Raw genomic sequence first — 23,535 nt, forward strand, 5'->3', positions numbered from 1 at the left:
TATTTGAACAGGTCTGATACATCCTGGAATGTTGTAGCTTGTTACAACTTGTGTTATCCATTAATTTCCTATGGCGGTCATTTTTGACCGGGAACACCACCGATGTTACAAAGTTGACTAAAACCTAAAAATTCAATGCCAGTGGTTAGTCAGCAATTTTATATGTTCAAATGCCTAGTGTGGAGGATATCATAAGGCCTTGAGGCAATCAAATGTAAAACACAATATTTATGATTGATGAAAGTTGCTCTCGGTCAGATTTGACCGGGAACACAACCGGAGGAAATCAATACTTGGGCAAAGAAATTAAGCTTTTATTTTGGTTTTGTTGGTCTATATGTCAAAACCAACAGTCATGAGTGCAACATACATGGAATTTCATTTTCATTTTAATTCATTTTAACAGAAACAATTTTAAAAGATGCAGAATTTCATTTCAAACATTCCAACCCTCAATTTTCTGAATTGTACAAAACCAAAAGGTGTGAAGGCCTCATATGAAGCTTTCTTAATATCACAAAAAAACATACCTTTTCTCTTATGTCACCCTGAAACATAAAGTTTGTTGATCGTGTCTACCTCTGTTTTGGCTTCTATGAGCACATTGTCACACCATTTTCTAACAAGCAATCTTTGAGACATCAATGATAGCTTCATAAAAGGCAACAGTGCATCTCTTTCTCTGTTACAAAAGGAACACAGCCATAATTCTCTGGAGCACATGGCTGTCATTGTGTTTTCCATTAAAATCAAGCTGTGACCTGCATCTCTCCCCTCAGTTCTATGGGGCCATTAGGCTCACGTGATTCAACACTGTACTGTCACATAAAACAGCAACAGATATTGCATACAAACAAAATTATGATCACCATCATCATCCAACCATTACTTTATGTCTTTAAGCAGAAAACTATATTTGCCAAAGTCATTGTCATTTGGAGCTACGAGGTGGTCTTTTCTCGCTTTGGCCAATTTCATCAACAGGAATTCCCTACGCTCTGTCCATTCCTTCAGTTCATCACTTCCATGCGCCAGCCTGCACATCTCCTCCTCTGTGCAAGTGCCTTTGAGATATCTGTAGAAAAAATGCAGTATCAAAAATGTTAGTCGTCAATAGCTTCATCTCAAGGGATTAAATTAGGCACCAATGACATAACTGATTTGCATAGACATGGAGACATGAATTTGCATAGAGTTACCTCTCACAAACTCTGAAAGTGCCAGTGGGGAAACGATACTGCCAGCAGTTCTGATCGTCCTCGGAGTTGAACACTTTGTCTTTGTGTTTCTCTGAGGTGATGTGCTGCTGCCACTGCTTATCACTGTTGCAGTTTTTACCACACAGCCAACAGTGGTTACCAGCCTTTCATAACAGAAACAGACAAATCATAAAATATGTTATCGGCATCAGTGGCGGCTGGTGATAACATTTTTGGGTGGGGCACAGGTTATGGGGGCATGCTCCACGGGGAAGAATATCAACTTTAAAATCTGGATTTACAGTCGATTTTAGCATGAGAATATATATATAACTTAATTATTTTTATATATAACTTATTAAAGGGCAAACTGCAAACACAACAAAAATATAATGCACAACAACTGACAAATCAACTGGAATAGTCTTTGTTAGCAGAGTAGACCTAATGTTAACAGAATGGACTTATACCCTTTATCTATCTGTGCAGCGGTAAGGTGAATAATTCTAGCAGTACTGTCCAGACAGTTGTCTTGTTTAGCCATTCAACTAGGCATTATTTATTCAATGGAGAAAGACATGGAACACAATGCAATTGTGATAATAAATGTGTTCTTTGTTACTTCTTTAATTCAATTAAAGTGTACCTTTCTATTATCATACAATATTTCCTTGAACATGTAAACTCTATAATCATACAGTTGTCTTTCTATTAGTTGTCTCTGTCATACTGAACTGTTTGTTATCATCCTGAACTATCTCTGTTGCTCACCTCACCTCAGTTCTGTCTCTATTGCTCTCCTCTCCTGTTGTCTGTCTCTCTGTTGCTCTCCTCTCCTGTTGTCTGTCTCTCTGTTGCTGTCCTGTTGTCTGTCTCTCTGTTGCTCTCCTCTCCTGTTGTCTGTCTCTCTGTTGCTGTCCTGTTGTCTGTCTCTCTGTTGCTGTCCTGTTGTCTGTCTCTCTGTTGCTGTCCTGTTGTCTGTCTCTCTGTTGCTCTCCTCTCCTGTTGTCTGTCTCTCTGTTGCTGTCCTGTTGTCTGTCTCTCTGTTGCTCTCCTCTCCTGTTGTCTGTCTCTCTGTTGCTCTCCTCTCCTGTTGTCTGTCCGAATATCGGTTGTTAAGTCGCGACGTGTTTCCGGGTCCAAAGTTGGCTGAGGCGCTGTCTTCGAAATGCCGCAATAATAATAATAATTCATTATATTTGTATAGCGCTTTTCCGAGGCTCAAATACCCTGACAATATGGGGAAAACGGGAAAGTGCTGTGTCCCTTGTTGTATGAATAGATCCGAGTCTAAAAAACGATTAAACTGTCATTCTACCGCTGTAGTACACTGGTATCCTGGTGCGGAGAATTTCTGGTTTGAACCCGGAAATTGCAAAACGTCACGTTTGACGTCAGACTTAACCGGATATTCAGGGCTCTCAAGTCTCACACATTATTTTATTTTTTACTACCCCTAGTGGCAGTGGCCCTAGGCTGCAGCCTAGGTAAGCCTATAATCTGCGCATGCTTGGGGCGCATTTTTCACGTGTAAGCCAAAAGTATTTGGACTGCCATAGACTGCCATTCGGCCGGCGCCCCGACTCCTCCCCTATGTATTTTCACAGTGAATTTTACACACACACAGATAAAATGTTTATTGTATTGGAGGATTTTTAATGAATGCTGATAGGCGCCGACAGAATATCAGCCGCATTTTATGAATAAACAATGTTTATTTAAAAAAAAAATCTTTTACAAGTAGCAACTAGGAAGTGGGGCTGCGTTGGAAGGTGGGAGCGGCGCCCTAGCGCCCTCTATTGGCCAGCCGCCACTGATCGGCATGTTGAAGGACATTGTCGCAGTCACCATAAACACGAGCAACAACCTTTCATTGACTGACCCATAAAACGTTAATGAATCATTTATATATCATGTGAAACTTGGTAAACACTTCCAGACAGTGATTGCTTACCACTTCCTCAGCATAGTCTGTGGGCATGTGAATCTGTTTCCCGTTCTCCTTGATGGCACTGCTGGAGGTCTCCTCGCTCCAGCCAGGCTTCTGAGACTGCAGCCAGTACTCATACAGCTGCTCCATGTCTACAACTACAAAAGGATGATTTTGTTATTATATACTGTACATTACACAGTCATGAAATGCTACAAATGCCAATCTTCCTTCCAACTCACTGTTGTTGTCCTTCATGTATGTCCAAAGGTCTCTTTCTTCTGTACTGTGTGCAAATGTGCAGTTCCCGATGTAGGTGCACTTTTTGCCAGCAGACACATGCATGCAAATCTGAAAGTGACATTTTCCATATGAGTCAGCAATATAAGATTGTGGTTTAACAGGTTGCCAAGTTAATGTAGGAAAATGTGCAGCAGATCTACCTCAAACTGAGATGGGATGGGCTTCTTTGTTGGCAGCATGCGAATTGTGGTCCACTTCTTGCGTTCAATAGAACTCGCCAGCACCACACGCCTGTCTTTTGACCACCTGCAACATAGGTCAAATGCAAATATTATTCAGACAAAGCGCATAACTCAAATTTCTCCTCGTATGGTATCAAGAAAGAACAAACTACTCACTGATGCCTGGCCTTGGCAGTGCAATACTTCTTGTTCTTGTCAGCCTCACAGAGTTGGCCATTTCTCCAACACTGCCCACAAACAAACAGCATCTTCAGATTTGTGGGTCCAAACCTCTTCGGTGCAGTTGGGAATTGCTGAAACGACACAGGAGACATGAATGTTATAATATTTGGACCGTTTGTATGTTATAACCTAGAAAAGTAATTTTGTAATATCAATGACAGAATATACTACTGTAACTACCTGGACCCCTTGGCGGCTGCTCTCCATGTTCCAAAATGTTGTTCCCTCCTGGACAATATTTTCATGTGTGATGCCTATATGAATCAACAAATTGAAATGAGTTCAATGCACTCTTTAAATATATATATTTACAGATTTAATTAAAACTCTACCAGTGAATATTCAAATTCAAAGCCAATAAGCTCTCAGAGAGATACAATTTCGCTCTTTTGGTCAGTCTTTGTTAAGCATACCTAGCTCATTCTGCATCATCCAGACCTTCAGTTCGACCAGGCTGTGAGCATAGAAGCAGTCATCCTCACGCACACAGCCATAGCGCACCTCGTGTCGACAAATGTCCATCTGGCACTGAGGACTGTAAGGTCGGATTTTGGTGTATCGCATGTTTTCTGTCGCGTTCTCCCTCAAAATGTGGACCAGGCACCTGAAAGTACAGCAAAAGTATGAGAGTCACAACCTCCTGGAGTGTTTGTTAGTCTACTAGAATTAGAGCTACTTTTATTCACACCACCAACAAAGTTGTTTAGTACATGCATACTTGCACACCCTTACAGTGAAAGAAGAGTTTGACTTGTCCTGATCAACTACACTGAACAAAAATAGAAACACAACACTTTTTGCTAGTGCTATCAATCGATTACAATTTGTAATCAAGTTAATCCCAATAATATTCTGAAATTAATCAGATAATTCATGATTAAATCACAAGTTTAAAATACTAGTATTTACTTGTATTTTGGGAAGGAGATAAAAAAAACAAAATGTGTGGCGTTGGAATAAAGAAATGCATGACAAACTGGTTAGAGTTTTTTTTTTTTACTCCTACTACTATTATAATATGTCTTAGTATTGATGGTTTCTGAATAAGATTAGAATTTCTTAATTTGTTAACGTAAAAAAGTCTACTGATAATACTAATAATAATACTATAATGTATTATATCTTCAACCACTGGTTGGTTTTGTGGCACTGTTCCGACTTTGGAGTCATCTCCAAGCACTCCAGTCTGACAAAATGTGCTTTTTATTTATTTTTTCTTCAAACCGAACACTGTTGTTTTCATTCTCAAATTGCTAATCACAGGTACATGTCTTTCCTTTGTTAACCGAACATTTTCAAAGTGCTGATTGTTACTTGTTACTTTCAATAAACATTATTGTACACAGACAGTAGCAGGTTGAATTGCTTGTTTAAGTATTATTATTATTTAATTTATTTATTTTTTAAGTATTTATTTATTTTAGTAGTTTATTGTTATACTCGCTATTACAACTGGTTTGTAACACCGGACCTTGTCGCCGGCAGATCTGTTCTGGATCTAACCACCGATTATATCGAAAATGTGCAGTTTTATCACACAGCACAATGCCACAGATGTCGCAAGTTTTGAGGGAGCGTGCAATTGAAATGCTGACTCCAGGAATGTCCACCAGAGCCTGTGAATTGAAAGTTAATTTCTCTAACATAAGCCGTCTCCAAAGTCGTTTCCAATTCCATTTCTCGGAAACGTCTTTGGAGACAGCTTATGGTAGAGAAATGAATATTCAATTCATGGACAACATCTCTGGTGGATATTCCTGCCAATTGCACGCTCCCTCAAAACGTGTGACATCTATGGCATTGTGCTGTGATAAAACTGCACGCTTTAGAGTGGCTTTTTATTGTGACCAGCCTAAGGCACATCTATGCAATAATCATGCTGTCTAATCGGCATCTGGATATGCCACACCTGTCAGGTGGGTGGATTATCTCGGCAAAGGAGAAGTGCTCACTAATACAGATTTAAACATATTTGTAAACATGAGAAATAGGTCTTTTGTGTACATAGAAAACGTCTTAGGTGTTTGATTTCAACTCGTGAAAAATTGGAGCAAAATATATTTCGTTTATATTTCTGTCCAGTGTAGTTGCTGGGTTTGATTGAGACAGACCAGAAACTATTAGTTTGTTCAGCCTTTAACCGTCAGTTAGGCTTTGGGCAGAAGTGATGTTTAATGAACAACCCCCTCTCCTTTTTCTTGACTCTTGAAAAGAGCAAATTAGTCAGCGTTAGCCTCGAAGCAAGAACAGTTACTGCTTTATAAATGAGGCCCCTGGTCTCGTCAAGGTCAAGAAGAGAGCTGCAAGTAAAAGCTGGCAATATCTCACTCTCAGTTTTCTCCTGTTCTGTGGGGAGAACAGTAGACATGGTACAGAATTGTTTAATCTTTGCTAAAAATCTGTTGTCTCTCTTACACTGCTGTAGCATTTTTGCTTAGTCAAAGAATAATAGAGCAGCATCCTAGCACTGTTTCATAAGCATAAAATCTATTGATTTCAGTTATTGAAAATGTCTTTTGACAACGTAACGCTGATGAAGGCGTTTCGCAAAACCATTTAGTTGTCTTGATAATAATTTACTGTGCTGTAACGTAATTACATTGGCTTCTTATGTTTTTAAGGCTCAGTATCTCTCAGCTTGTTTAAGCAAGTGAAATGGCTTACTTCTCTTCTTCAAAGGCATGCTTTGTCACAGGGTGAGAGCAAAGAGAGGGGTTGTCCTTATTGGTTTTGCTGATTATTCTGGGTTTGTGATCAAAGCACACCTGGAGATCAGACCATACACACAATATTAGGAGGGATGTTCAACTACAACAGAATTGTGTACAGAGGACAGAAAGATATAAATTACGAAACATCACATTTTGTGAAGAAATGCAGATAATCTACGAGTCAACATTAGTTTGTATGGCAATAGTGAAATGACAGGATGTGGTTAATGTCCAGCAATCAACTTCAGGTTAGAACTCCATGTCATGTTATTACAACACAGGGGTGCAACACGTCTTACTGGTTTTTATTTCTCCCCAACACACAAGTGATGCTATGGGATCTTCGCGACTATGTCTGGTCTCGAAATGGAGCTATAGCCTAGTAGTACATGTATAATATATATCATATTGATCACTCATTACCTGATATGGTCACAAAATCATCAGCTGTAATGCATTACTTTCCCTAAAGCAATGTCCTGGTTGAGGACTTTCTCTCAGGAATAAGCCACAGAAAAAAAACATTTGAAACTCAGTAATCTAAAAAATAAAATAAAACATTGCTTCCTTACCCCTTTCACAATTGCAGCGAAAATAAATAGCATATAATGGCTAGTATTTTGATCTATTAATTAGTAGTTTCAATATTCAACATGCCCTTGAGCGCACATTTTAGAACAAGTGGCTGAAATTATACCTTACCCTGTTGAATCACTTTAATTAATCAATAAATAGTATCGATAAGTTCAATACTAGTAATAATACAATAAATAGTATTGATGAGCTCACAAACTTAGTCTCTCAGGTGTTAAAGACAAAGCTAAAACCAGCATGCATCAAACTCCTCAAGGACCACTGTTGTGCACCCCTTCAGATGGGCCTTTCTATCGCAACTTGTTCACAACAGAAAATTGCTTTCGGGAAAATGTATACATTACAGCAGACCATTTCCCGGCCATATCGGGTAAATGAGTGATTGATATTGTTTGTTATATGTACCATTTCAAGCCCACAATGGGAGGTTTAATAAAAGACCAAGGTAAGAGCATGGTCCTCGAACATCCCGTAGCATCTGTTTAAACTGCAGATGCAAAACGCACATTATCAATGTTTCGTAGTTTGAAGGACAACTTACACCACAGAGGAACATGAATATCCCATGGTGTTCCTGTAAGATCTTTGGGACCGTCAAATTGATCTTACTGTTGGCCCCTAATGGATCAAAAAGCAGATCTCTGCAGATGAAACCTTTGCGCTCCAGGGTCCAAACATCAATCTCTTCTTGACAGTATGCAAATGTGCAGTGACCAGGGTACCTACACTCATCTCCAATGGAAACATCTACAAGGTAAAGTCATAACACCTTATTATCTCCATCTTATTATTATTATTATTATTATTATTGTTATTATCTCCACATCAATCTCAACACAAACAAAGATAGACAAGAAAAAAGCCTGCAGTGAGATCTGAAACAAGTTACCCTTGCAAACGTAATAGGGCCCGACGTATTCGGATTTGATCGGTCTTGGTCGTATCAGCTTCCATGTTTGGTCCGGTAAATTCTTGATTCTGCCAAGTAACACATCCTTTTTGCATGTGTGCTCTTCAGTACAGAGTGAGAAATCCAAAACTCCAGGCCCTGTGGATATCAAAGGGAGCTTTTACATAATATCAACATTAACTGGAGAAATCATGTCCCATACAAATCTATTAGCCCAGTCTCAGGCACTGAACAAAAGCAGAAGCATCTTTCAACAAACTCTGGGGGGTATTCCACGTACGTTGATTAGTATATTCGCGATTAAAAGGAAAGCCTCGTTCAGGCAACTTTCGATTGGGATTCAATCCTCAAGTGATTCCTCGAATGAGAATCAGCCTTGTGTCATCAATGTTCACGCAAGTCCGGATTGGAAAGTCTTGTTTTGGGCACGCGTCCGTTTTTACACACTTCTTACTTAAACAAGACCGTAAACCTGGTCGCTACCAGTTTTGTTCTGAAGGATTGGTTGTATAGCATCCAAACAGCTAATTATTTGAGCCACATTCATGGAACGGAACTCAAGCTGAAATTATCGCGAATTATCGAAACAAGTCTGAATTAGCTCTAATCGCACTTCGTGGAACAGCCTCCTGGGGTAGCAATTTAAGATATGGCACATTCTTACCTGTTTTGACAAAGCAAAATGAACATGCTTGTTTGAATTCATGGGTTTCAGCTAGGGGATTTTTGGTCAGATCCACAACAGGAAGTGTTACATCAGGCATTCCCACAGCCATTCCCATGGGCTTGTCATTGTTGCTAAACTGAAAGAAAGTGTATTGATTGTAGCATAAAAACATTGATTATTCAAAGTAACTAAAATGCCTAGGTACTCTACACTGGATGTTATTGGAACATTTGAGAAAATAGCTCAGGGAAATTAAGATGTATTAGACATACCTGCTGCATGAATGGATGCTGACCATAACCTGAAAGTCAGAAGAAAATTACATCCATTGAGACAACACAGTTCTGCAGGCAAAGTTGAATGGCTCAACATCCAAAAAGTTCAGGATAAGACTAGTTCTGAGTTGTTGTGAAAGTCAAAATTCTAATAAAATGTGTGTCATTGAGATGAGAATACCCAACATTAAAAGGGTATTAAGGAGAAACTTACTGTGATACTGTGCACCTCCATGCATACCTGTCTGAGGTTCTGATATGGAGAGACTGTCCAGTGAATCCAATGGTGAAGCAAAAGAGTCCAAACCCAAAGAGTACCCGCTTGACCCAGGCTTGTGGTAGGGAGGAGGAAGATTCACTGTGCACTGGGGTGCCACATGCATAAACGGGTGGTTGATATGCGATGGCATGAGGAAAGGATTGGGCATGGGAATGCCAGAGGCAACACTGGTTGGTAAAGGGATAGGCCCCTTCATGGTGGGTATGACCTAAAAGATAAAGTAATAAAGACAGCATTGTACATCATCATAACATGACAGTAAAAGAAACAAATACAAAAACGCTCATGCAAAGACCTTGAATGTAAAAAAAACAGGTCACAGAACTGACCATAGGAGATTCTGTGGGACCTGCTTGATCCAACAGATCATCCAGGTCATCCCCAATGATTTCTGCATCAAAGTCCAAGCGGGGCTCTGGCACTGGGTAGGACTCACTGGCTCTGAAACCATTGACCGATGTGGGCGTGGGCATGGGCATAGGCACAGGCACAGGCACGGGCACAGGCACAGGCATGGGCACAGCAACAGGCTCAGGGTTGTGTGCCTCAATGGGTGAGATTGAAGGGATGATGTTGACAGGGGCAGATTCAGTCTCTAGTTTCCCATTCAGAGTTGGCTGTGCCTTCATGGCTGCAACTGGGACTGGAATGCCCATTTCCTGAGTGAGCTGACACACTTCATGTGGGAAGGGAATGTGGAAAGTACAATGTTTTTGTTTTTGAGATGTTAACTGAAAATGTCAATAATGGAAACTAAATCATTGAGTATCTTACCCATTTCTATTTCTTCCACTGATGTCAAACCACTAGAATACTGAAACAGAAAATCACAGAGAAGCTCTAAAAATCATGCACAGTACTACAATACTTGTATTTGAAACCAGTCATTATGTGTAGACCAAAAGAGAGAAGCAATTTACCTTGTCATTGGATGCACCTGAATAACTTGATTCAGATGAAACATTTAAGGCAGGCTATTGAAAGAAATAAGATGAGGTTAGATATCAGTGTAAAACTGAAGGATGTGCCACTACATTTATGGAGCCTAACTGTTGTTTCAGGTAATACAAATGATTAAAAGGTGGTCAGCAAATGGCAGAAGATCATTTCATAGATAGACTCTATATGATCAGAAAAACACTGATTTAGTCAAATGAGGATTTCATCTGTGATTGTGTGAAAGGATCCTTTAGAGTAAACACATAGGGCTTTCACACCGGCAAAGAACCGTGCCGGTTCGCGTTCGTGTTTGGGAACCTCCGAACGTTGGCGCTGTCTGGCGTGAATGCGGGCTCGTTCGCCAGACAGCGCCAACCTTCTGAGGTTTCCGAACGCGAAGGCGAACCGGCACGGTTCTTTGCCGGTGTGAAAGCCCTAACAGTATATTCTTACCTTGCTTCTGACATAGGCTTTACGGATTTTCAATCCCAACATTTTGGCAAGGTCCTGAGTCAATTGTATGACACTGGAATCCTGAATAAACAATTCCATATTCACATCATTAGGATGTAGGAACAAGAGACAGTAAAACTAATAACATGACATACAAAGCCTTAAACAAATATGACCGTATGTCAGTACTTTGCTCTCACCTGAGGCACTGCTAGAGAGCACTTAGCAACAGCCTCATAGGCCTCTTGGTGCCTCCCCATCTCTTTCAATGCTCTGGCTTTCCTGTAAAGAGCTCTGTAGTTCCTCTCATTAAGTTGAAGTGCTTTCTCACAGTCTTCTAGTGCTTGGTCATGCAGCCCCTAAAAGTACAATTTAATTATCAAATGCCACTGATTAAACAGAAAGGCTCATAATCTTGAACGCAGAATATAGACATTACTCAAGATGGATTATCCGACTCCACTACTCTTACTTAAGCATAACTTACCGGTACAATGTTTAAGTATGCAGCAGCCCGATTGGAATACAGTTTTTCCAATATTCCTGTAGAAATACTGATGTCTTCTGAGTCTGCATAGTCTGCTATATTCAAGGCCTCAGTGTACATTTCACTAGATCTTGTCCATTCACCTTCATTGAATACATCGTTTCCTTCACCAAACAGATTGCTCACAAGGTCCTGAATGAACACCTAAAATGAAAAAAGCTAACTTCTCAAAACCTAAATATGAAGTCAATTCTGAGTAGATCATTATCATTAATTTAAATTCTGCATTTGGAATAATTGCATAATTACCTCATAGTGTTCCTGAGTTCCAGGATAGGGCAGGGTCGACCTAAATGACAATGACTTTAAACAAAGATCTTTCCACAACATGATCAAATAGAATTAACTGTGTTTTCTGGTAACAGTTTCAAGGTATCATTATACTATTAAATAACATCAAGTCAATAATCAGGAAAAATACAACAACATTTGAAGACATGAGACATGAGGAATCTGAATCACTTCATTTCCATCTGACTATTTATAGTCAGTTGGCCAGCTACCACTATGCAAACAATTAGATGTCTCTTGGGACAATGGGTTGAGTTCTCTCTCAGAAAAATTGCCCTTGGTGGTATCTGCTATGAGATCTGATTTCCCTATGCATTGCACACAATCAATTAGCATTCCCTAGTTACCAATGGTGCGTCCCAATACAATGTCCTCTATTCCTCGCATCCTCCGTCTTAGCTTCCTTCTTAGAATACATTGGAGGAGAATATCAAAGTAAAGGCACCTTGGAGGTCTCCTCCGATGCGTTTTGAGAAGGATGCAAGGACAGCAGATTGGGGAATAAAGGAAAGACTATTGGAATGCAAGGTCATGACTTGTTGTATAATTCTAATGACACTCACTGGATGAACTGAAGGCCATTCTGAATATCCTGCCAGCGGCTGCTTCTGTCATGACAGACAGCAGACATGTTCAAGTAGTGTGGTTTCAGGTCCAGATCTCAGTAAACACCTGTAATGTATAAACACAAGATACATACACACATTTATTCATTCATCCATTGTCAAAGGGAGTCACCGCAATTGAGATAAGGGAATTACAGCACGTAAAGATGAACAAAAAAACGTTCTGGCCGAACTTCACAGTCAGAGCATAATGGCTTTGAGCCTCAATACCCCACGCCGCCGAGCTTCCGTCTTTTACGAAAACGTGATCTATTTCCTTAGCTATAGCAAGCTAACGAAAGTGATATCTAATTGGTTGGTTTTAAGTTGACCATAAGCCTACATTCAACAACAAAGTAGTGAACGAAGATTGTCATTACCATTCAATAATGCACCCATTATCTCTCGCTAACAAAACAGGAAATGTGCACTGCGAAGACGCACGAGACAGTACGCTTTGACGAGTCTCCAAACAAGTCTTACGTTTCCGAATCGTCACCAATCATGCATGTAGTAAGGTAGCTAGCTACCTAGCTAGTCACGATGAGTAGAAATATTACACATTTTAGAGACAATGTATGAGGCAATTGGCATGTTGTTATGGCAGTTAGTTACTAGCTTATGAAGGAGCTTGTAAGAAATGTATGCGACGCTCGTAGTACTACTAGTAGGCTACTTTTGCTGTGCGGTAGACCGTTAGCTGTACAAGCTAGCCAGCAGTTTGCTATCTTACAAACATGATAATGGCATTTAGATGCATACTAGTTTGCTATTCAGACACATTTGACTGTATTAAGTCCACATACGTATAACACATACTTACATACATGAATGCTCCGCCTTAAAGACTTTGTTCATGGGTGAGAACGCACTGTGTTCTGGCCTGTTTGCCGATGTTCATGATTAACCTCAAACCTCATTTCAGAGGAACGATGTCGCCCCCTGTCGGTCGAATATCACCTGTCATCGGCTCAACATTTCATCTGGCCTAATTATTGAATTGAATAAATTGATGACATGTCCAAGAATGTTCTATAGTATAGGATATATCATTTTACTAGCTGATAATATGTTTAATATTGTCATGGTTGTCATGTTTTTTGTGTTCTGTAAATGTATAAATTATTTTTTAATAGTAAATTCAATGGTATGTTAATGTTTCATGGTTGTTTTTTTTCACATAAAAAACGGAATTAAAGTGATTAATAGTCTATGACAAATGCATAATCGCTGTTAGGAATGACATGCATTAGTAGGCCACTTGAACCTATCGGCTTGCATTATTATGTCGAGTAGGTAGGCATTAACTCAACTAAGGTCGTGTCTCTCCTGTCAGAATGTATCTGAGCAAAAGTTATGACCACCGCAAAACACTTTTGGAACTGCGGAATGCCTCTAAAATTGAGAAAGGAAACTCAAACCGAATGTGAACAAGGATTAAGCTGTCGCGTCAGGGAGTGATGCTCAGGAGATTATTCAAGACTGCATCTAAAATAAGCACTCAAACGAATGCCCATGATCACATAAGCGGCATTCGCTGTTACTGCCTGTTGCATACATACCATGCCTGCGCTTTATCGGATACTTCTACTATTGTCTGGTAGGTTTCTTAAGATATAATTTACCATCAATTTTTCTAGCAAAAGTTGTAATCGAGAAGAGTGCTTTATGGGTGTAATATGACATTAATATACGCTGATAAAATTCCACTTCTCGCAGTGAATAGTCAAAGTCGCCTATAGACTTAAGGCATAATGTTCATCCTACAGTACAGGGATGTCAGATAGGAAACAGCATGCAAAGGAACTATGTGCCATACATTTTCTACCATTGAATTCCTCAAACATGAGGAAATGCTTTTAGTCCTGGAGAACCGATTTATGGAGTAGATGTAGAATAGAATAGAACAGTAGTCTGTGCAAAATGTTTGTGCATAATGTTCAACATAATAATAACATGCTATAGGACAACAGTGCAACAGTGCAACAACTTCGTGGCTGAGCTTTAGTTAAATTGTGGATGTCATACCATCAAAGGGGGGAATAGTGATATGGAAATTAGTCAAAATGTGGGACTGTCATGCACAAATCAGCCTTAAAACATGTAACGTTAGATAGCTAACTTTAGACACACAGCCACTAGCTAAACACAGGCATAGTGATTTTCTGTTATGCTTGTTAAACTAAGATAATACAATGGTTATCATCATTTTAAAAGTACAACCATCGTATTTTCTTAGTTTAATGTCATTTTAATGCATTATAATACAATGCAATGTGTTATAATAATACAATACAATTAATAATACAATACAATACAATAATACAATGTATTATAATTAACCCAAACCCTAACCCTGATCTTTTCCTGTTTTAAGGCTGATTTGTGCATGACAGTCCCACATGTGACATTTCCATGTCGCACTGATTCGATTGATTGATAGCGTGAAACTTAAGTTGTGAACGAATTCAATGCTTTTCTATGATACTACTGATGTTGTATCAGGGTCTTGAAGGGTTATCCCATTTCATAAGGGAAGATTTTCAACCACTACCCCTTGTGACTCTCTTCCGAGGGGCAAGCCGAAACACAAGTGGCACTCCGAAATGAGGGGTAGGGATAAAAAAGGGAAATGGGATTGGGCCTTTATAAGACGAGAATAACCTGTGCTTTTGGATGGTGGGAGTTTCTCTCCTGTCTAGACATATTTAAGGTTTGAATTGTAGGCTATGTGTATTTCTTGTAGGTAGGAGAGGATAAAGCAAAACCCAACAACTGACTCCTATTCACTATTGTCTTGAGGTATGCTAGAGCATTGCTGTGTTAGGAGCACATATCTTTTTTGTAGAGAATTCAGACACAGAGACATTGGACACGTGATTCAAATTAAGTTTATGAGAGAGATTGTAAAACAAGCACAGATCACTGTTCATCGAACATCATAACATCCGCTGGATTTATTCATGACTGGAGATAGTACAGTATGTCAAATATCGAGCACACTGATAATCAAGGCTACTCTGTGCATTGACCAAGGCTGGTTTCAAGTGGAGAGCTGAGCTTGTTCTTCTTCCTTTGTTATGGTTGTTTTAGCAGTGAGCATGGCCTCTCTGGCACTGCACTCCCCACGGACTAAGAGAGGCCTACTAGAGCTGGCAGGAGTCATCAAGTGCAGCACGGGGAGATCTGCCTTGGCTTACATGATGTATGGCTGCTACTGTGGGCTAGGTGGACAAGGCTGGCCCAGGGACAAAGCAGACTGGTGAGGCCATGAGAGACAGATGTTCTGGGGACTGGGAGATGAACAAAATTGTTCATTATTGTTTTACTGTGTTGAATATGTATTAATAAGTATAACATTCATGTCATGTTATTTGTTAGTTGCCCAGTTCACTTTATAACCCTGACAATTGCGTCTGTCCCACTTGATCAAACATATCTTGACTGTGATATGTTCAGTCTGCCACAATAACAATCTGAATTATGTGATGCAGTACAGTGTGTTATTTTGTGTGCATTTATGAGGTTTTGCCCTCCCCTCAATTGGATATTTGAAAATAGACACAACCAGTACTCCCACACCCACAACCCTAACCAATGCTTCCTTCCTCCCCTAAACACAGTCATGATGTCCCCCACAAACCATTCAACTACAAAATTATCTTTTGAACCTATCCTCTTTTCCTTTTCTTTTAAATAAAGCCTGTGGTCAGATAATCTGACGTTATTCACCCTGTATAGTTGTGACTATGTATCATTTTAAAATCAGAAAAATGTGACATGTCTGAGTTGCTACTCTGAGAAAGCTTTTTGTGATGTTATTGAGAAAGTGAAGGAGATTCTCTTTTCCTTCATAAAGGTGTTGTCACAAACATGATTGCTGCTATGGAGATGCAGAAATCGTTGGCTGCAAGACCAAGACAAGACAGTATCAATGGACATGTGAGGACAAGACTGCTGAATGTGGTATGTCATCTCCTTAAGATGCATTTGAACAAAGACTAATAAATCACTCAGTCAAAGCAGAAGGAGCCCTTACCCCTCCCTGTCCTAACAGGGATTTGGGTCAGGATTACACAACGAAGCTGTGAATTCGATTTAATTTGTGCTGTTACAAATGAATGGGAAGACATTATTTATTTATTTATTTTAAACCTAACCATAAACACAACATAATCATACAGTAGGTCCCCTGAATGAAATGTGATGGATGATGATTCACAAACACTAGTGAAGTGTACAAAAACAGTGCATGCATTATAGGAGATGGGTGGGTCAGGAGGGAATGGGCACAGATGGAATAGTTTCCAACCCACAGTTAGAAGTATTTTAAGCTCTTACTAACCAAGGTAATTGGTAATTGTAAAAAAAAAACACATGGTAAGCAACACCCTTGAGGATGTTGACAGTGTTTATTTAAATGCCAGGCATAGAACTAACTTTTTAAACCTCAGAAAGTTTCCTTTACTTCTTACACAGACCATTCCTTTCACATCAGTAGTCACTGAAGGAAACTTCTCATTTAACCTTTTTTTTTTCATTCCAGATGATCTGAAGGACACATGTGAGAAAATTCTCTGCAAATGTGACAGGGAGGCAGCCAAATGCTTGAGAAAGGCACCTTTCATCCAGAAATATGCTCTATGGCCAGATTTCCTCTGTGGATGTGACCAGCCAACATGCAATATTTACTGATTTAATAAATCCACTTGTCTGATGTGATGTCACGATTTCTGGATGTAATCCTGTTATCCATGTCTGTTGCTTCTCCTTAACTACAGTATGTGATAGTCACACTTCACTAACAACATAATTCCTCATTTTTTGCTATAGACATGGAAGGGAAAGGGTTTCCACAAATGAAACATCCCAAAATGTAGTAAAATTAGTAGGGATTAAAAGCATAGGAGAACTGAACCAAATTCCATTCTAGTTTAGAAGAATTGAGAGCTTGGGAATGGCTCCAGGAACCTCTATAAACATAATGAAAGCAGGTGGGTTGTTTATCAGCCAAGGAGAGATCAGGTAGCTGCCATTCCTCACAATAGTGTCCTTATCCACTAAGTAGTGCCTTACCTTACACTCCACAGGCTCTGCAGTAGCAATCCATCCTCTCAAATCTATTCAGCACAATGTTTCACATTCCACCAAAAATACTATTACAGCAAAATCTTTCACCAGATTTACAAAGGAATTATGTTCTTTCAAGTGTTTACTTACCAACATATGGCAATGTTGAACATTACTGTTCCCTTGCCTTTTGTCTACAAAACACAGACTCCAATTTCAAGTTGATATTGCTTTTGTAACACTAAACTCAATATAAATGATATGCATAGCATATCAATCATTAACCAATAATAGATAACTTCAAATGCTATCACCTGAAGTGCAGTTTCAAAATCGCAAAACAATTAACACTGAAGATGGCTGCAGTGCAGGCCTGGCAGAGCATAACCAGAGAAGACGCCCAGTATCTGGTGGGGTCAATGGGTCGCAGACTTCAGGCAGTTATCGCATGCAAAGGATTGTTGATCACATACTAAACATGACATTTGGACATTTGATAAATCTTTCCCATTACTTTTGAGTACCCTGAAACGGGGGGAATATGCATAAAAAGTGTTGTAATTTCCAAATGGCAAAACCAATATGTACACAAATACCATCAAATAAAAGCTGAGGGGGGCTGCGAGTGGGTGGGGGGGGGGGGGGGGGGGGGGGGGGCTGTGATTGGGCGGGTGGGTTGGAGGTTTGTGGCGGGAGGGACATGTGTGGGAGGAGGGGGAGGTAGGGGACTGCTGGGGTAAAGGGAGATTGGGAGAGGGGGGGGGGGGGGGGGGAGGTTTCTACTGGATTTTTGTTATTCTATTTCTCTTTTGTTCATTTACATGTTACCACTCCCTTGTACCATTCCCTGAAGAAAAATCAATAAAAAATCAATAAATAAAAAAATAAAAAAAGCTGAGAATCTATACTTCAACCTCATAGTAGTTGTTTGATTTCAAATCCAAGGTTTTGTAGAGTGTAGAGCAAAAAGAAGAAAACATGCTTCACTGTCCCATTACTTACGCAGGGCACTCTCTAGCATGTTCAGTATAGACATCGATTGCAGTCTATTGAATGTTTGTACTTATAAATCAGCAATGTTTTAATAATTTCCTATTTTGTATACAGTGTAGGCCTATGCATTCATTTGTGATATTTGATCAGCATGGACTGTTAATCAAACTCAATGCTCGGAATGTTGAGCATGTTCAGTTGGCAGTAGTGCAGATACTGCACTACAGATGTTCATGGAAGGAGTTTAGCTCCCCCTTTGGGCACAGAAAACAGTCTGCATGAAACAGGCCCTCCTTCAGCTAAGCCTGACGCTTCTACCCACGTCACTCCTCATAGCATGGCCCAGCAGTGACATCATCATCACAGTCAAATAGAGATGGGCTCAATCACCAAACCTGCAACAGGAGACATTCAAAAAGGAAACACATTGTCTGTGTGTGGTTTGATTGCTGGGGCTGTTTCTTTACCTTGGCTTCTTTTATTTTCACTGTAGAGAGGTAAATGTAATGTGTGTAATGTCAGATAGTAGTACCAACCAGTAGGTGGTGTCATACACATCATGCTTGACACACACTAGAGACCACAAAATGTGTTCACACATTTTTGGGGGGTTTTAATATTCTGCTTGCACTGTTACCATATTTCGATATACAAACACTGTGCCTAACCCTAACCCTGACTTCTCTAGTTGTACCTCATTAAGAGGTACAGGGCGCCCTACTGAATTATCATAGTTTTGCTTAATCATGAGGGTAGGGACAGAAGGAAATGATTTTGTCTGTCCCTTGTCAACCCCACCCATACTGCACGTACAGTCCTTCCCACACAGTGCCTCGATGATGACCTCTGTGAAAGAATGTTTGGACATGTTGATACTGCTGACTCATGGTATCCAGGAGCATGCAAGTCTTCAGTGTACATACTGTATGTAGAATGGTATCGCTGTTATGCTAATTTTCCTGAGTTGTCCCATCAAACAATACTTGAGTGACTATCTCACCAAGGTGAGAACTGTGGCATCCACTGTCAAAGAGCCCAGTAAGATATGTAGTTCAGTGGGGCCTCGTGTCCCAATTCTCTAGCTCACACGGGACCCTCATGTGAAGCTCCTCGCAGGCTGCCAGTGGTGAGTTGGCCTGAAATGGGAGAGGAGGATGCTACTGCGCAGTGGCCAGAGCCCAGAACTGGGAAACAAGTATCTAGGGCATGGCCCACAAACACTTGCTCAATTGTGTCCGGCCTCCACTTGGTAATGAGGGATGAAGTTATGGAAGTCATATGCTGTAGCAGTCACATGGCAGGAGGAGAGAGGGCGCTTTTAATTCCTCATTCTCATGTTGACTGTTTACTTCCTTTAAAAGGCTCTCAAATCTTAATGTCACTAAAACAAAACAATGGCGTGTCTCATTTCACAGAGTCTAACACTCCTCATGTAAAATGTGTGGACTAATGCAATGCACCTTTTTAGCAGTTTTTTTTATCTTGTTGTTGTGTATGTTACGGGTGTGCTGGTGTGTTGGATGTATGCTGCCACTTTTAAGGCCTAGTAACAATAGCCCCCCACAATAGATAATGTATTTTGAATTTAATTGAATAACAAAACAAAATGTTTTTTGGGGTCAAGTGTCTATAAGACTCCATAAGACAAGGGGCATTGGTTCATGTATTTCTTTAGTTTTAAATTATTGATAGCCATTGATTCTTGAAGAATGTTACTTATGTTATAAATGCCTCATGAGCTTGGTTCAACTGTCTTACTCCATCAGAACCCAAAATACAGCTTGTTTTAAACAAACACTGTATAACTTCAAAACATGTTTAAAACTAAATCCTTTTGATCTCATGGATGGTCAGTCCTTGCACCCATAGCTCCATCTATGTATTTGAGAGTGGTTACATTTCTAGTTACATTTCTCCAGCCTCATCCCTCATCCCTCAGCTACCAAATAAAGTGGTATGGAGAATGCTTTGTTATTGTTTGAATCTCAGATTGCCCCTTTAACCAAATATGAATATGATTGAGGGGACTCGGTTGGACTTTTTCCAATGTGTAATTTTGAGCTGTTGTGTAAACCCTCACATTTACTGCAGAGAGCTGCATAATGATAGGATATAATTATTTTAGTTGTTGAACATACCATATTTTGAGAATGGATACAAATGTTGTAGTTCATTTAAAGGAGTTATCAGGTTTGTTCAGGGCTGGACTGGGACAAAAATTAGGCCCTGCCATGTGGCTCAGACCGGCCCAACACAATCGGTCCGACACCGCCGATCAACATGCTGGCAGTCTGTTGAATATACCCCTATAGAGCGGAGTAAGTGACATGGACAGCAAGTATACCAATGCAAGTGTGAACCAGTGTACTCACTCACTGTTGACGTACTCCACGGTGATGAGACATGGCTGCTGTGCTGAGCAAACAATACCCATACTCAATACTGTTAAGTAGTTGTGTAACAAAAAGCTCGGCAGTCATAGGAATAATTACAATTATTTATTAACATTCTAATACTGTTAAGTAGTACAATTATTTATTAACATTTTAAATACAAACAATATCAAATATCACTCAATATAACACCACTGTAAAAAAATTGCAGACAATGCAATAGGGAAGAGAGAGAAAGACACACACACACACACAAGAGAAATGTGAGACATGGTACAGCAACACATGTAAAAGATGGCTATAGCTGAAAAGATTGGATACTCACCCAGTTCCGAAAGGCTCAGCCCTTTCAATCTCCACCTGGACAATTAATGGCCATATCCGAAAAGATAGTGAGAGGAACAGAGTAGAGGGAGGGGCAGAGCTAAAGAGACAAGGAGTGAGAAGACATGATAAGTGATTACATAACTGATTCAGATCAGAATCTTCTGGGAATCAAAAAACAGATTTGCAGCATGTCTATATAGTGTATACTCACCAAGTCAAAACGCTGCCTGTGAACTCCAGATCAACCAACACAAACGGGAAAAAGTGAGGGACCCTCTACCTTTTGTTCCACTGGATGCATGCAATTCTTTGCTCTTTTTAATGCACTCCTCAAGATGCTCTTTGAGGCTAACATTGCACTTTCCTATTATACGGATGAGCTCCAAAAAGTTGCCATGATCCAGGGTACTGTCGTCCCACTTGTATGCTGCCTCGTTCTCCACATGCCTGTAGCTCAAGCCCCTCTTGCCTATCACCTTCATCACATCCACAACACACTCCAAAACCTGGCGTTTCTTTCTTACTTGCTGCCTATGAGCAGACATCTGACTGCCAGCAAACTTGCTCTGGATATCTCCTTTTCTACTTCTTAGAAAATAGGCTTCAGCACACTTTCGGTGTGTAGCACTCTTTTCATGCTCCTCCACATTCTGTTGCGCACGTCTCCATCCTGTCATTCCAGTAATACATTTTCTGGGGTCAGTGCTATTGCCAAATGCCATACAGACAAAACAAAACAATGTATGCTGTTCTTCGCAATATGTGAGCCACTTCCTACTGGTGCCATCTGCACATGTGAAATACTTTTGTGCCGCTGTATTTTTGGTTCTCTGCTGAGGGTGGTAATCTAAAAAGTGATCTAGCATGGAAGGCTCAGGACAGGCAAAGTAATTGAAGTCCTGAACGTGGCACTCTGTTTCCTCTGTTTCATCTTTTTCTCTCTCCTTTTCCTCTCTTTCCCTGACACTCTGCTTTTCTGGGGAGGGCAGCAGCAGCTCAACCTGGTTCAACAAGACATGGACAGAGAAGTAAACTAACTGGTTGTCAAAATCAGCAAAGTTCTCATTTACATGTACACACAGGCTGCATGATTGCATTATGTTACACCAGAAGCCCAGTCATTTCAAATGGAAGGTTGCAAGACAACATTATTGGGTTGCAGACTGCATGAGTTTTATTTCTCCATGCAATAAAAAGCATTCATTAGTTCTGAACTAGGCTAGTGTAGATTTTTTTAAAAACATATTTTTATTTTCAAATAAAAAGTATTATTAACACCCATTGTTGGTATTGCATTTATGTCAGTGACAGTGATACCTCAACTTGCTAGCTAGCAACAAAATAGAAAGTCACAAAATGCAGAACACCCCCATCTAACGTTAGCTATAGAGTCCACAGCCAAGCAGCACTAACGTTACACCACGAGAGAGATCACTGTGTGTGCATGAATTCCAGCCAAGTCCTGGTGAAGCGCAATGCAATCATGCTGCCTGTACGGGTTAGCATAAGTCATAAGACATTCTCTGCTGCTGCTCCCTTAATCTGGCCAATGCAAACGACTAACATAACTTTGCTTTTGTAAAACCAAGTAACAACATTGCTTGATTCAGCGCTAGTTGATGCCGCGCTATTTTGGGCCGCGCTAGTTTTTTTTTTGTTTTTTTTTGGGGGGGGGGGGGTTAGGCGGCCCGACCGGCCCAAAACTAGCGCGGCCCATCTGCCAGCGGGCAGAAAGATTGTATGGCCAGTCCAGCGGTGGGTTTGTTCCATGTGAAGAATAAAGACAGACAGAAACCCTTGATGAGCTATGCAATGGGAAGAATTCTCAGTGTGCTTCTTGCACAGATAAACAGGGTTGCTATGACATGGTGAAAAGCAGAGCTGTTCTAACTAGGCCTTATCTTCCCATTTCTGAGGAACCATGAGAGATATTTGGAGAGGGGGCTGCTGGCACATAGGCCTCGGTTCTACCATCTCCCACCTCACAGCTTGTTCCAGGAAAAGAACCTCTCACTGCCAAGGAGTTCATTTCTCAACAGTTCTTTGAGGAATAAGATGATGTGGTGTTGCATCACCACACCTTTTGTCACGTAACCAGAGATGAACTGTACTGGAACAACAACCTGCTCCAAAGTGCTCCAATGCTTTCAATATTAGTACTGTTATTGCCAGTGTTTTATTTGTATAGTATAGTATAGTGGATAGTGTACATAGCCTTTATTTTATGTAAACCAGCTCTTTTCCCTTCTTCGTTTTTTTTTCCTAGCACCAGGGGAGCCCCCCCTCCCAAATTTCGTTGTATGGTACCTGTACTATATCAATGACAATAAAAGACCATTCATTCATTCATTCATTCATTCATTCATTACTACTATTATTACTACATGATGCAGTTTCTCTTAGAAACACAACATTGTTTGACCATCTTATAAAGTTCATCTAATCATTTAATTTAATTTAATCTCAATATCAATGAAACTATGTAAATACTGACTGTTCAGGATGTCGTTATATGCTATATTGCTCCCATCATCCACACCCATACACAAAAAAATTAATCACCAGGATATGGCAGCCACAGGAGCAGGTGTGATCACCATAGCCAACATCACCCTTACGTCCACTGATCCTGCCACCGTGTTGA

General features: G+C 40.2%; 2 protein-coding genes across 3 annotated transcripts; one reads left to right on the forward strand and one right to left on the reverse strand.

The window, feature by feature from the left end:
* Nucleotides 1-302: 302 nt before the first annotated feature.
* On the reverse strand, nucleotides 303-13,024 carry zc3h7a (zinc finger CCCH-type containing 7A). Of its 2 annotated transcripts, none has more exons than XM_080524916.1 (23): nucleotides 12,932-13,024; nucleotides 12,067-12,175; nucleotides 11,462-11,501; nucleotides 11,153-11,356; nucleotides 10,866-11,024; nucleotides 10,666-10,746; nucleotides 10,194-10,247; nucleotides 10,048-10,087; nucleotides 9,603-9,949; nucleotides 9,235-9,481; nucleotides 8,991-9,019; nucleotides 8,716-8,854; nucleotides 8,031-8,189; nucleotides 7,683-7,888; nucleotides 6,501-6,601; nucleotides 4,250-4,440; nucleotides 4,017-4,090; nucleotides 3,771-3,907; nucleotides 3,573-3,678; nucleotides 3,372-3,480; nucleotides 3,154-3,287; nucleotides 1,200-1,363; nucleotides 303-1,075 (listed from the first exon to the last, which is right to left on the reverse strand). In XM_080524916.1, the coding sequence occupies exons 2-23, from the start codon at nucleotides 12,132-12,134 to the stop codon at nucleotides 886-888; spliced, it is 2,979 nt and encodes a 992-aa protein (XP_080381042.1). In that variant the 5' UTR covers nucleotides 12,135-12,175; nucleotides 12,932-13,024; the 3' UTR covers nucleotides 303-885. The 2 variants fall into 2 exon arrangements, with proteins under 2 accessions (XP_080381042.1, XP_080381041.1); XM_080524915.1 differs by having other exon boundaries at nucleotides 9,208-9,481.
* A 647-nt stretch (nucleotides 13,025-13,671) lies between these two features.
* Nucleotides 13,672-16,803, forward strand: pla2g10 (phospholipase A2 group X; the record flags this gene model as incomplete). Its single annotated transcript, XM_080524320.1, has 4 exons — nucleotides 13,672-13,708; nucleotides 15,205-15,370; nucleotides 15,968-16,074; nucleotides 16,655-16,803. The coding sequence occupies 4 exons, from the start codon at nucleotides 13,672-13,674 to the stop codon at nucleotides 16,801-16,803; spliced, it is 459 nt and encodes a 152-aa protein (XP_080380446.1).
* Nucleotides 16,804-23,535: the final 6,732 nt, after the last annotated feature.

This window comes from Nansenia antarctica, assembly GCF_963989245.1.
Source record: "Nansenia antarctica genome assembly, chromosome: 2".
Taxonomy (NCBI): Eukaryota; Metazoa; Chordata; class Actinopteri; order Argentiniformes; family Microstomatidae; genus Nansenia; species Nansenia antarctica.